Here is a 13,901-nt window from a genome sequence, read left to right on the forward strand (position 1 = left end):
TGGAAACACCACAGAAAGGAGGTTGGTGACCCCTAGCACCCTGCTGGGGCATCGGGGCCAGCCCTGAGTGCCAGGGGAGAGTCCCTGCCCCCTGCAGCACAGCGCCCCCTAGCACTGGCCTGGGGCATGCTAACCCAGCTCTCTGCCAGGGGACCCCATTAGGGCATGTGTAAACCCTCTGGCAAGAGTCAAAGAGCGTCCTCCCAGGAAATTTGGCAGCGTCACCTTCAGCTCTTTGGCCAGGGCTGCACTACACACTTACTGTGTCACTCAGGGGGGTTGGGGGTGTGTGTGTGTGACAAATCCACACACCTGCAGTGTAGACAGCTGCATGTGGATGGGAGAGTGTCTCTCACGGAGGTGGAGTTACGAAGCTGACGGGGAGAGCTCTCTCCCGTTGGCTTAGAGCGTCTCCCCAGATGTGCGAGGGGGTGCTGCAGCCACGCCGATGTCCATTTCTAGTGCAGACCTGCCCCTAATCTCCCACCGTCTGTGACGTTCAGGATTCTTGGTGCGGGTCGGCTTCCCGGCTCGTCGGCTGGGGAGCCGGCAGCTCTGGAACTGGGCTGTTTGCTCACTGCTTTCAAAGTGAAACAGGAGAAAAAAAAACCTGCCGGTTGCTTTCACTTTCCAGATCATTCACCCTGTTCGGTGATGGTGGGAGAGAGGCCATGAGAGCGATGGGAAACCGAACACAAATCACTCTGTAAGCTCTTTGCAGAGTCGGGGCACCTGGGAGGGAAGCCGGTAAGTGGCCTTTCTTGGCTTTGGGCCTTGTTTTGTCAGCAGCTGGTTGTTTGAAGGCCAAAGAGGCACTGTAGCAGCTGCTGACGAACTGCCATTTTAGGTGTCCTGAGCTGGGCTCTGCTCCTAACGCTCCACACGAGCCATCGAGTTAGCCAGGGTCAGGCCACTCGATGCAGGACGCTGGGCAGCATGTGGCCATGGGGGAGGCTCTCCGGTCTGATCGGGAGGACACGTTCTCTGGGAGAGGCACAAGCCCTCAGTTCCCAGCACAGAAACATCCTCCCCCCCTCCATTTTCTATTTGTAATAGAAAACGATCCCCTTTCTCTAGACCAGTGGTTCTCAAGCAGGGGTACGTGTATCCCTGGGGGTAACCAGAGGTCTTCCGGGGGTACATTAACTCAGCTAGATATTTGCCTCGGTTTACAACAGGCTACATAAAAAACCCTGGCGAAGTCAGTGCAAACTAAAATTTCATACAGACCATGATGTGTTTACACTGCTCTATATACTGTCCACTGAAATGTAAGGACAATATTTATATCCCAATCGATTTATTTTATAATTATATGCTAACTACGAGAAAGGAAGCAATTTGCCAGTAATAGTGTGGCTGTTGTGACACTTTGGTCTTTTTATGTCTGATTTTGTCAGCAGGTCATTTTTAAGTGAGGGGAAACTTGGGGGTACACAAGACAAATCAGACTCCTGGAAGGAAGTGGTTCTCAAATTTTTATACTGGTGACCCCCTTTACATAACAAACCTCTGAGTGCAACCCTCCTTGTAAATTAAAACCACTTTTTAAACACATTATAAATGCTGGAGGCAAAGCTGGGTTTGGGGGTGAAGGCTGACAGCTCATGACCCCCCATGAAATAACCTAGTGACCCCCTCAGGGGTCCCAACCCCAATTTGAGAACCCCTGCTAAAAGGGGTACAGTAGTCTGCTCTAGAGGGCTGGTGCTTCATTTCGGCTTCCCCTGGGATGCCGGAGAGAATTGGATTCCTGCTACGGAATTGCATTCAATGTCATTTACACCAGGGAAAGGGGTGTGAGCATCAATGAGAAACCAGGTCTGCATTTTTTAAAGGCGTTTCCACAGCACCCTGCCAAATACGTCTGCAACCCCTTTGCTTTCCTGGCTATTAAATTACATAGGATATGAGAGATTGGAACCAGCCCGGAGTTACGCCTGAGCGCTACGGGGGTGAGCGAGAGGGGAATCGCGCCCTGTGCCTTCGTTCCTGATGTTCAGCGGATCGCCTGGGGCAGGAGCCAGCTCTTCACAGACTGTCCTGCCTTCACTGGCAGACGCAGGCTGCTCCATGACGAGAGTGCAGTGGACTCTCTGCGGTCAGTATTCCAGCTCTGCTCGCCTCTGTCTTATTGATGACTCATGATGCTGCTGATAACGACTTCAGTGCCTAGGAGCCCCAGTCTCAACCCAGGACCCCACTTTTCTCGGTGTGGTACATTCTGATTGCTATTTATTAGGTGTACTATGGCAGCGCCCTGGAACCCCATCCAGGCCCAGGACCCCAAGGTGCTCGGCACGATACATTATGATTACTATTCATTAGGTGTATCACGGTAACACACAAGTACCCCAGCCCTGGCGCAAGACCCCATTGTGCTCAGTGCTGTGCATTACTATTGCTATTTATTAGGTGTATTACGGTAGCATCCAGGCACCCCAATCATGGCCCAAGACTAGGGGGCATATGTTATTATTGCTATGTATTACGGTAGCACCACAATTCCCTAGTCTCAGACCAGAGCCCCATTGTGCTGGGTGCTATTTAAGCACAGAACAGTTTACTCTTAAGCAAAATGAGTTGCCATGGGATAACAGGCAAGGTCTCCCACAGTATTCTTGCCGGCAAGCTAAAGAAGTATGGGCTGGATGAATGGACTATAAGGTGGACAGAAAGCTGGCTAGATTGTCGGGCTCAACGGGTAGTGATCAATGGCTCCATGTCTAGTTGGCAGCCGGTATCAAGTGGAGTGCCCCAAGGGTCGGTCCTGGGGCTGGTTTTGTTCAATATCTTCATAAATGATCTGGAGGATGGTGTGGATTGCACCCTCAGCAAGTTTGCAGATGACACTAAACTGGGAGGAGAGGTAGATATGCTGGAGGGTAGGGATAGGATACAGAGGGCCCTAGACAAATTGGAGGATTGGGCCAAAAGAAATCTGATGAGGTTCAACAAGGACAAGTGCAGAGTCCTGCACTTAGGACGGAAGAATCCCATGCACCGCTACAGACTAGGGACCGAATGGCTCGGCAGCAGTTCTGCAGAAAAGGACCTAGGGGTTACAGTGGATGAGAAGCTGGATATAAGTCTGCAGTCCAAGAAGGCTAACAGCATTTTTATAAGTAGGGGCATTGCCAGCAGATCAAGGGACGTGATCATTCCCCTCTATTCGGCATTGGTGAGGCCTCCTCTGGAGTACTGTGTCCAGTTTTGGGCCCCACACTACAAGAAGGATGTGGAAAAATTGGAGAGTCCAGCAGAGGGCAACAAAAATGATTATGGGGCCGAAGCACATGGCTTATGAAGAGAGGCTGAGGGAACTGGGATTGTTTAGTCTATGGAAGAGAAGAATGAGGGGGGATTTGATAACTGCTTTCAACTACCTGAAAGGGGGTTCCAAAGAGGATGGATCTTGACTGTTCTCAGTGGTAGCTGATGACAGAACAAGGAGCAATGGTCTCAAGTTGCAGTGGGGGAGGTTGAGGTTGGATATTAGGAAAAACTTTTTCACTAGGAGGGTGGTGAAGCACTGGAATGGGTTCCCTAGGGAGGTGGTGGAATCTCCATCCTTAGAGGTGTTTAAGGCCCGGCTTGACACAGCTCTGGCTGGGATGATTTAGTTGGGGTTGGTCCTGCTTTGAGCAGGGGGTTGGACTAGATGACCTCCTGAGGTCCCTTCCAACCCTGATCTTCTATGATTCTATGGTACGCCCACAGTATGGCAACAGGGCCAAATCCAGAGGAAAAATCTCCTCCCTGCTCCTGCTTGAGATTCCCTTGTTAATCATCCCAGGATTACATCAGCTGTTTTGGTCACACAGTCACATTGGGAACCCACATTCAGCTGATTATCCACCATGACCCCTAAATCATTTTCAGAGTCCCTGCTCCCCAGGAGAGAGGCCCCCAGCCTGCAAGTTGGGCCGACATTCTTTGAATACTAAGGAGGGAGTGAAGAAGTGTTAAACTGCTACCTTACTGCTTGGCCACCATCCTAGTTTTACTGTTTTCTGAAGGCCAGGTCTTGTAAGTACACCAAACCTTGTCTTTTCAGGGCTGTGACATTAGTTATATGAATGCTTTTGTAACAATTTATTGGCTCTGCTAATAAATAACCAGAGGAAAAAAGAAATGAAAAGGCAGCATGTTCAAAACTGACTAAAGGATGTACTTTTTCATGGAACAGTGAACTTGTGGAAATCCCTGCCACATGATGTGGTTGAGCCCAGGACCTGGACAAGATCTGAAGAGGGATTGGACGGTTATCTGCATAACAGGGAGATCCAAAGTTAGAGGACTTAATGCTAACAAACATTTTGGAAGTGAGACTGAACCACATGCTTACACCAATCTCGAGTTATAAAAGATTAGCATGAGACTGCACAAGTCGGGCAGACCATCCACAGCTGTGGGTTTCGTGCAGCTTCCTCTGAAACGTCTGGTGAGAGTCTCTGTTAGGGACAGGGCACTGGACTAGATGAGCTGTGGGTTTGAGCCAATCTGGCATAAGAACATAAAAGTGGCCAGACTGGGTCAGACCAAAGGTCCATCTGGCCTAGTGTCCTGTCTTCCCACAGTGGCCAATGCCAGGTGCCTCAGAGGGAATGAACAGAACAGGAAATCATCAAGTGACCCCTGTCGCCTATTCCCAAATTCTGTCCCTGCCCATCCTGGCTAATAGCCACTGATGGACCTATCCTCCATGAACTTATCTAGCTCTTTTTTGAACCCTGTTATAGTCTTGGGCTTCACAATATCCTCTGGCAGTGAGCTCCACAGGTTGACTGTGCGTTGTGTGAAGAAATACTTCCTTTTGTTTGTTTTAAACCTGCTGCCTATTACTTTCATTTGGTGACCCCAAGTTCTTGTGTAATGAGAAGGAGTAAACAACACTGCCTTATCTACTTTCTCTGCACCAGTCATGATTTTATAGACCTCTGTCATATCTCCCCTTAGCCATCTCTTTTCTAAGCTGAACTGTCCCAGTCTTATTAATCTCTCCTCATTCCATCCCCCTAATCATTTTTGTTGCCCTTTTCTGAACCTTTTCCAATTCCAATAGATCTTTTTGGAGATGGGGCGACCACATCTGCATGCAGTGTTCAAGCTGTGGGCGTACCATGGATTTATATAGAGGCAATACGATATCTTCTGTCTTATTATCTGTCCCTTTCTTAATGATTCCCAACATTCTGTTCCCTTTTTTGACTGCCGCTGCCCATTGAGTGGATGTTTTCAGAGAACTGTCCACAGTGACTCCCAGATCCCTTTCTTGAGTAGTACCAGCTAATTTAGACCCCATCAGTGTATATGTGTAGTTGGGATTAGGTTTTCCAGTGTGCTTGACTTTTTTCATTTTTTTCACTTCTTAATTTTAACATCCTGTGGTGTCTGAATCAAAACTTTTCAGAACTTGCAATTTCCTGCAGGATGGAAACTGCATTTCCCTGATCAGCTCTGGGACAGTGGCAGGGATAGAATCCACTTCTCCAGCATTGGCATGCAGGTTCCTCAACCAGGGTGCCAGCTTTTCTCTTTCTGACATCCCCTGCCTCAGTCACTATACACCTTCCATAAGACAGGGGTCCTACAGACAATAGCCTGGTTCATCACACAGCCCTCCTCCACTCTCAGTCCATCCCATGGACTGAACAGGTTTTGCTGATTTTTATGGGGAGCTCCACCACCTCCCGGGTGAGAGAAAGGGGAATCAGATCTTGGGGTTACAATTCTGAAGTTAATGGTGCTTTGGACAGAACCTCTTACTCTCTCTCTTGCAGATGCCAGCCTGTCTGCAGCATGATGAGGTGGGAGCCCCGCTGGTTGATTCGCTTGGTTACATTGTGGACTCTCGGTGGTACGTATTTCCTGCTTTGCTCTTCTGCATCTCTTAAGAGATTAATATAGTCTTCTTTATACACACACACACGCTCACGCACACCCACAGCTTTCTTGCCATGTGCCTCCTTCCTATCCTGAAGTCAGTCCTTATCTTTGATGATAGTGCTGCAGAAATTACTCTGCTGGTTTTGTCACAACTGAAAGATAAAATGGCCTTTTCAGGGAGATTAAATACAATACAGAAGAATAACTAACCATTCCAAAGGAGTTTAACTTAAGTATTTACAAGATGCCCACTACTGTGGTATCTGGGCACCTTGAAAAGGCTTAAATTGGATCAATAACAATGCATTAATTGTAAAAATCTCCAGTGTGACTTCTTAAGTATACTAAGGACTAGTCAAAAAAGCAAAAACAAACAAACAAAAAAACATTTTTTCCCCTCTATGAAAATTTTTGAACAAAACATTTTCACCCAAAGCTTTTTGATTTTTCCAGATTTCAGAAAGCAAAGAACAGAATTTTGCATTTTGGTTTTAGAAAAACTGAATGTCTAAAACCCGAAACGTTTCTGGTTTTTGGCTGAAAATGCTTCGTGATGCCTCATAGGAGTTGTTGTCCTCACGTCCTCATTTTCCTGTATGGGCCAAGCTCCCTAGCTGGACTACATCTTCCATGATGCACCATGTCCAGGACTCGATGAGGCATCAGTTGAAAATTTTGGTGGAAACTATTTTTCCTTGTTTTTTATAGAATATTTCCATAGGGGGAGGGAGAGACATTTTTGACCAGATCCACTAATCTACTCAGCAGCTGAGGTCCAACTAACAACTGGTATTTAGAACAGAGGAATATTGTATTGTGATTTTTAACAATATATTATTTATTAATAATGAACTATGTAACCACCGTGTCTCTGTAGGAAATGGAACAGACCTTTCACCTGTGTGGTAGGTTTTTCAAAGAACCTGTACAAATATCTGGGGAGAGAGAGGGGAAACAGGCTGAAGTTAAAAGATTCTGGCACCTTTGCTTGCCTTTAAGGGGTTGCTGGAGCTCAGTCACCCGTCACTGCTCAGTATGGAGAGAACGTCATCCTGAACTGCACCTTCCCTTTCATATCTGGGGTGAAATTTCAGCGCTTGATTGTCACCTGGAAGAAGGAAAGAGACAACGGACCAGGTCTGCTGGTCCACAAATACTACTGGGGGATGGACCAACTATATAAACAGGACAAAGATTACAAGGGCCGCACACGGCTTTTCCCAGAGCGATTCCCTGAAGGAAATGCATCCTTACAACTCCATAGTGTCCGCATGCAGGATGAGGGATCGTACTGCTGCTATGTCAACTCTGAACTGAACTCAACTTCTAGAACGATGCCACTCTCAGTGATAAGTATGATGGTGATTCTTGTGCACTTTCCTAGCATCTGACGAGCTTCCATTCTCCAGTGCGGACTCGCCCTGTCACGGCCCCGGGCACTATGATTACATGGCTGTGTCAGAGGCTGTATAATTCTCCTCTGGGAAAAGTTGTGGCATAAATCATTGATGGTGCTGCATAAATCAACACCAGTTGTGCCTGTTAGACACCGCCCATTGCAAGAGGAGGTGTAGTGCTGGACCACTCCCTGGGCATTTGGAGGCACCTTGCACATCTCCAGTTGTGCCGGCGGAGAAAATAATTGGCTCTCCTGCTCTCTGCATGAGAACTGAAACGTGTTAGTCTAATTAGAGTAACTGGGCTCAATATGGGGGTAATTAGGTGGAATTTAATGGTCTGTGCTATACAGGAGATTAGACTAGATGATCTCCCTTAAACTCTGTGAAACTCTGCCTTTCCACACAAGTGTAGGTCACACTATCCCACAGTGTCTTTATCCCCCCTCTAGTGCCTGTTCCACGTAAAATGAGAACAACCAACTACTGCTGCCAGGTAAAGGAGTTACTCTTTTAGCTCATGCAGTAGAAACTTATGTTTTTGGCACTGAAAGTGTCGAGGTCCCATCCCCACTGATATCCCAATGGTGGGGTGGCTGGCATGGTTGTTGTACACATTTTTATAGTAGTAAATTTTGGGGTGGAGGAACATGGGTGAAGAACATATTTTTCCCTAGAGAAAATATTGACAGAGAAATAATATGCTGTGAATTCTTCTTAGATTATGCAAAATCTGTTTATGGGCTGTTGTGTGTGTGATGAGTAAGGTTCTTTGTGTGTTTTGTTGGTGGAAGTTTTCTGAAAAATTAAACAAAAATATTTGGCAAAAAGTGTGGGTGGAGCTGGGATGAATAATCCCAATTTTCTTCTCTCTAAGGGGAGATTCAAGTAGAGGAGACCATCAGCGCTCAGCAAGGGGAGGACGTCATCATGAACTGCTCCTTCGGACCTGTGTCAAACCTTCAACTATTGAACATCACCTGGAAGAAGGGATCAGATCTCCTGGTTCACAGCTATTTTTCTCAGCTGGACCAGCTGGAAACACAGGATGAGGCTTACCGGGGCCGGACCCAGCTGTATCCGGAGAGATTCCACGAGGGAAATGCGTCCCTGAGACTCAAGAACGTCCGGCTGGAGGACAAGGGTTTCTACACCTGCCACGTCAAGCCGGAACTGGGCAGGTTTTCCATGCGAATGAGAGTGACCGTGGAGAAAGGTAGGGCTCCACTTTCAGAATGCAGCAAAATCCCAAAGCTTGGTAGCCAGGACCATTTGATCAACTCAGACGTATCACTGGGTTCTGAACTAGCCATAACTACTCAGGGAAAAGACCTGGACAGCTCAGTGTAGGCACAGGGATCTTGTAGAGCTGTAAATGGCACTGGAGGTGGGGGCTGGGGAATGGAGGGTTTGATGGGGATGCACAATGCGGAGACCAGATGGAACTGGAAGAGGAGGGTTGGGGGGATGGTGTGAGAGAGGAGTGGGGCTAGGCAAGGAGGGAAAATGGGAGGGGAGGGCGGCTGAGTAAGATGGATGAGGGCTGGGTGACAAGGGAATGGGAGGGAAGGGTGGGGGAGGTGGGTGATGTGGGAACGGGGGGCCAGGCAGGGTGGGGGAGTGGGATGAGGAGGGCATGGAGGCTAAGTGTGGGGAGGAATGGGAGGGGAGAGTGGAGAGGCTGGATGGGTGCGGGAACGGGAGGCGATATTTCCATTTGCCAGTCTGGCTATTATATTCTATGATATGAAGATGCTGCAGAGCTCCTTGCGTATTTCAAAGGGAAGGATTTTGAAATTTCCCCTCTCTCAGTTGTGTTTTTAGGCATCTCTTGCAATTATTTTTGTCTCTTACAGCTCCTGAGAATGCCCACTCATCATGGCTCTGGCTTCTTCTGCTTTGTGTTACCATTCCACCACTAATATATATTATCCTTAAGAGCCGCTATCCTTCCCTGCTGCAGTCACTCAAGAATCTGCAGCCATTTAGACCCTGGGAAACCCAGAAGTCAGGAGTATGCACCACAGCCCCACACCCCCCTGATGACTGCCTCCAGGTAACTCTCCAGACCATTTGTATTTCCTTCTTTGTTTGTGTATGTGTGATGGGCCCTGTTCCAGAGCCCCAGTAACACCACCCAGGAGGACAACTGATTTGTGAAGAAGTCTGACCTCAACATCTACACTGCTGTTTTTAGTGCCGTAGACTCGGGCGCCGAGACTCACTGCCACAGGCTTTAAACCGCAGTATAGATGTACCCAGTGGCTAAGGGTAAACAGCTTGAGGGGACCTGCTCTTCTAGGTATTACTATTAGGGTATGTCTACACTTGCAATTGAGCAACAAAACTCCCTGCGAAAGACCCTGCCAACAAAGCGAACGCCGCTCGTGGAGGGTAGAAGTATTTAGTCAGCGAAAGTGCCAACAAACAGCGGCTACACTGCTGTGTTGACAAAGCCTTGTTGCTAAAAGCTGTGAAGTGTAGACATAGCCTTGGAAATATTCTTTGGTTCCTAACAATAACCAATTTTCTTCCTCTTCAAATATGAATCTTTTCTAGAGGCCAGCCAGGAATGAAAATCCAAGACCTGAAAGCCATGGAATCATCCAGAGTAGGTCTGAAGCAGGGGACCATGAAAGGGGGACACTGAATCCCAGAGAAGAAGGTAAAATAATTCTGTATGGAAGAAGGTGTGTTTGGGTGCAAGAAGAAAAGCTAGTTCAAAGATGCATTGAGGCATTTTGATTTAAAACTTGTCAGTGATGGAGAATCTACTATGACCCCGAGTAAATTATTCCATTGGTTAATTCCCTCGCTGTTAAACACTGATGCCTTATTTCCAGTCTGAATCTGTCTAGCTTCAACTCCCAGCTGTTGGATTGTGTCAGACCTTCCTCTGCTTGACTGAAAAGCCCGTTATCCAATATTTGTTGCCCACACAGAATCATTCTTGTGGCTCTTCTCTCACCCCCTTATCAACATCCTTCTTGAATTACAGACATCAGGATTCCGGCAAGTTGGGACACATAAACATTGCAAGAAATGTCCCTTTTATTTGAAATATTATTTTACACCTATCCATTGTCCAGCTAGCTGGAAGGCAGCACAGTTCATGGTGTGTTAGTTCCCCACCAATATTCCTGTGCATTTTCATAGACCAGCACATGTTTTTAATTTCTCTAGGTCACACTGCATTATTCCTATGTCCTCATCGGTGTTTGCAGCTCAACATTGAGTTAGAATGGCCTGTGAATTTAAATAACATGCAGTTTCCTCCCTTCTTCTAGATAATTAAAGGACACATTAAATAGATTGGAAGCCCTCTGGCACTGTCTCTCTATAATATGGCCCTAATTCTGGAAATATATGGCCCCAGTCCTGCAAGCTGATCCGTGACAGTGGTCCATGGCTCATAAAGACTTGTAAAAGGCTTTGCAACTCTTCAGGCAAACCTGGCCTTGTTCATGGCTTTATGAACGTGAAGAGACTGCAAAGTCTTTTGCAAGTCTGGGCTGACCTGTAGCGAAGCCCTCATAAACAAGGTTAACTGCATGTGATTTCAGTGGACCTGATCAGTGACACTTAAACCCTTTTATATCACTCCAGCAGCAAAAGATGAGTGATAAATTACATGTTACATCATCTGGGCCCAGTGTTTTGTAATTAATTGCCCAATCCAAAGGTACAGCCAAGCAGTGCTTGGCACAGAACCCGAGATGGGGGCAAAAGTGACTATATGCCATATTTGTGTTCCCTGAACCCTGTGGCAACTAAATGCCCTAAGGCTGTCCTAATTTATGTTCTCTGCTAACTGACCCCAAGGGGTTGTTATGCTGGTTGAGGATAGCCAGATCACGGCAATGCACATCTGATGCCCTGGGCACACTCTAAGAGGCTTGTCCATCAGGGTGTTGGGAGTGGGGTGGCATAGAGCCACCAACGGTAGCTCCACAAAACTTGGGGGTATCTTCAGCTGCCCAATGAGGGCAGTTTTGTGACTCCTTGATGCAACCAGAGCAGAGCAAAGAGCCTGGGATCTGACCCTGTGAGCCCAAGACTTCCCGAGTTAGTGGAAACTGTGCTTTTGTGGGGGATCGGGAAGGTGTTGTTATCAAACTCCTTTAACAGACTGTTTCATAGTTTGCTGCAACTCACCTCTAGCCCCCAGAGAACGATGCTGAAGGCTGTAGCTTGTGCAGAGAGTTTAGTATTCAACCAGTAACTTTAAAGCAAAGAGTAACCAAAATATTTCTCCTCCTTTTTGAAGACTGTCTGCTGGAGCCCAAGGAACGACTCCTATGTCCTGACGGAGACAGCACCAATCTCTCTCAAGATGGTGGTGAAGAACTAGGGGCTGCTTCTGGAACAGGAGACCTTTCAGACTCAGTTTCTGGTTCTCATGAGTCACTACCAAGCACTGGGCTTAATATTGCTCTCCTGGGAGAGACAGGCTGTGGGAAGTCCTCCTTCATCAACGCAATTCGGGGCCTGCAAGATGAAGATGACAATGCTGCCCGGACTGGGGTGATTGAGACAACAAAGAAGAGGAAGTCTTATCAGCATCCCAAACACCCAAACGTAATGATATGGGACATGCCAGGAATCATCCTGGGGAAGTTTTCACTGGACAGGGACATCGAATTGAGCAAGTCTGATGTGTTCCTCATCTTCTCCTCTGACAACTTTACAACCCTCCATGCCAACCTCGCCCAGGAGATCCAACGAATGGGAAAGAAGGTTTATTTTGTGCGCTCCAAGGTGGATGTGGACCTGTACAATAACAGAAGAAAGAGAAACTTCAGTGAGTCAAGAATCCTGGAGCAAATCAAGAACACCTGCATAGAATGCCTGGAAAGAGAAGGGCTCCACACCCCACGGCTTTTTCTCCTTTCTCACAATGAATACGACCAGCATGACTTTCATTGTCTAGCAGAAGAACTTGGCTGTGCCTAGAGACTTGAATTGTGTCTCCATTAGGGGGCTTGTGTCCCAGGGAACTTTTGGTGCCAACAGGTGCATAGGGTTTTACAGAGAATCCCCTGGGTCAGATCTATGCATAATAATTCACTGAAGGGCAGCATGTGAGGTCTGTGCCAGGAACCAGTCACTCAGGTGGTGAAATGTGTGTGCAGATAATATTTAAGGAGTTACCTATATTGGAAATTATGTTCTTGGAGTTAGGGCTGGTCGTCAGGAAGTCACATTCTTCCTGTCTGAAAGGAACACCTCTGAGGTAACAGAGAGCTGTCTCCTTGTCTGGCCGTGTGTGTATCATCTACCTTGCACTTTGAGACTATTTGCATATTATGCTTGGCACTAATCAAGAGCTTGTGAAATCTACAAGAAAGGAAATCAGGACGATGAAACAAACAGCAGGCAGAGGGTGTCCTGTTTTTTTAATGCAGACAAAGGATTGTTTGGGCGTATATAGGGAGGCCAAGGGACATAATGAATTCTTCACCATGGAGGCAAACTGACAGCATGCTTGTCTCAGGAAAGGGGTGTTCCAGCCAGCCTAGCTGCAGAGATTTTGGGTGAGCAGCACTCTTCCAAGGCGTGCGAGTACCTTGTTAATTAAGTCTAGACTCTAGAATGTGTGTTGTAATTTTACTTTGCTTGTAACTTATTGTCATAATGTGGTCTGTTTGTCTGGGGGACTGTGTGCTGAGCCTCATGGCCTGCTAGGCAAGACTGAGAGCTTCTTAATGAGGCTTTGATCCCCAAGCTCTTTAGCACCCATCAACCCTTAACCAGGCAGCAGGGTTACTCAGGAAGAACAGAGGTTTCAAAAGCCCACTCCTAAGCCACCAGAGGAGACAGCAACCAGGAGCAGCTAACAGGAGTTTTGTGAGGGAGTTGAGAATGAGGGGCTAGACATACTTTATTACCATTCTTTACACTTAAGGCAATAAACCCTCCCTACTAAGAAAAGAAAACAGCAACAAAAGAACCCACTGCAGGAGTAAAAAGAGAACACAGGCAGACGACCAGCAACAGACTGGGGGGCTATCCAGTTAATTGCACTGAATACATCTGTAGTAGAAAGAGAGAGCCTGAGGCATGGGCCTGGTGCAAAGCCTGAGGCCTGAACCAGAGTAAGTACAAGTTATGCTCTGAGCAACTGTCAGGCCCTGTCAAAAGCTGTTGTTTGCCTGCAAGTCGATGTCCGGGACACAAACTCGGCACCGGTATTGCTAGCATTCCAGCAGGCCAGCACAAGAACACCCCAACCTCGCACACGATAAAATGGTTTGACAGAAGTGATGAATAGAGATGTTTTGTCTGAAACATTGGGAGGAAAGTACAAGGGGAGGTAACAAAAATGTCAGGAAATGCATAAGGGGATATGTAAGTTTATCTCAAGTTGTTTGTTTGTCTCAGTCTATAAATTTTGGAATACCTTGCCTTAACCCTTTGTCTGGCCTAAGGCAGTGGAAAATCCCACCACTGCCTGAGCTGGTTCGTTGTTATGGGCATACCTGTGTTAGTGTACCTGCAACCATTGCACTGGGGCATTAGCACCGTTCTTCATCAGCAATAACCTAGCCAGATGCCTTCACTACTAAACAAAGTTTATGATCTTATTGGGAAGTTCAACCGGAGCCTGCTGTATGG

The 13,901-nt window shown here is 47.2% G+C and overlaps 1 protein-coding gene across 3 annotated transcripts; it reads left to right on the forward strand.

Annotated features, from left to right (window-relative positions):
- Positions 1-424: 424 nt before the first annotated feature.
- LOC144929868 (uncharacterized) lies at positions 425-13,688 on the forward strand. Of its 3 annotated transcripts, XM_078850497.1 has the most exons (8): positions 425-747; positions 1,907-2,101; positions 5,784-5,860; positions 6,889-7,242; positions 8,164-8,502; positions 9,143-9,342; positions 9,846-9,951; positions 11,554-13,688. In XM_078850497.1, the coding sequence occupies exons 3-8, from the start codon at positions 5,803-5,805 to the stop codon at positions 12,237-12,239; spliced, it is 1,743 nt and encodes a 580-aa protein (XP_078706623.1). In that variant the 5' UTR covers positions 425-747; positions 1,907-2,101; positions 5,784-5,802; the 3' UTR covers positions 12,240-13,688. The 3 variants fall into 3 exon arrangements, with proteins under 3 accessions (XP_078706623.1, XP_078706625.1, XP_078706624.1); XM_078850499.1 differs by lacking the exon at positions 6,889-7,242; XM_078850498.1 differs by lacking the exons at positions 425-747; positions 1,907-2,101 and adding an exon at positions 6,767-6,794 and having other exon boundaries at positions 5,822-5,860.
- The last annotated feature ends 213 nt before the right edge of the window (positions 13,689-13,901 follow it).

Source organism: Lepidochelys kempii, chromosome 24 (assembly GCF_965140285.1).
Source record: "Lepidochelys kempii isolate rLepKem1 chromosome 24, rLepKem1.hap1, whole genome shotgun sequence".
Lineage (NCBI taxonomy): Eukaryota > Metazoa > Chordata > Testudines > Cheloniidae > Lepidochelys > Lepidochelys kempii.

What these genes read in the sequence shown, in the direction of transcription:
- LOC144929868 (XM_078850497.1), top strand. Translation starts at nt 5,803, where the DNA reads ATGATGAGGTGGGAGCCCCGCTGGTTGATTCGCTTGGTTACATTGTGG. An exon ending in TACATTGTGGACTCTCGGTG is followed by an intron (nt 5,861 to 6,888) that starts GTACGTATTTCC and finishes CTTGCCTTTAAG; the next exon opens with GGGTTGCTGGAGCTCAGTCA. An exon ending in GAGAGTGACCGTGGAGAAAG is followed by an intron (nt 8,503 to 9,142) that starts GTAGGGCTCCAC and finishes TGTCTCTTACAG; the next exon opens with CTCCTGAGAATGCCCACTCA.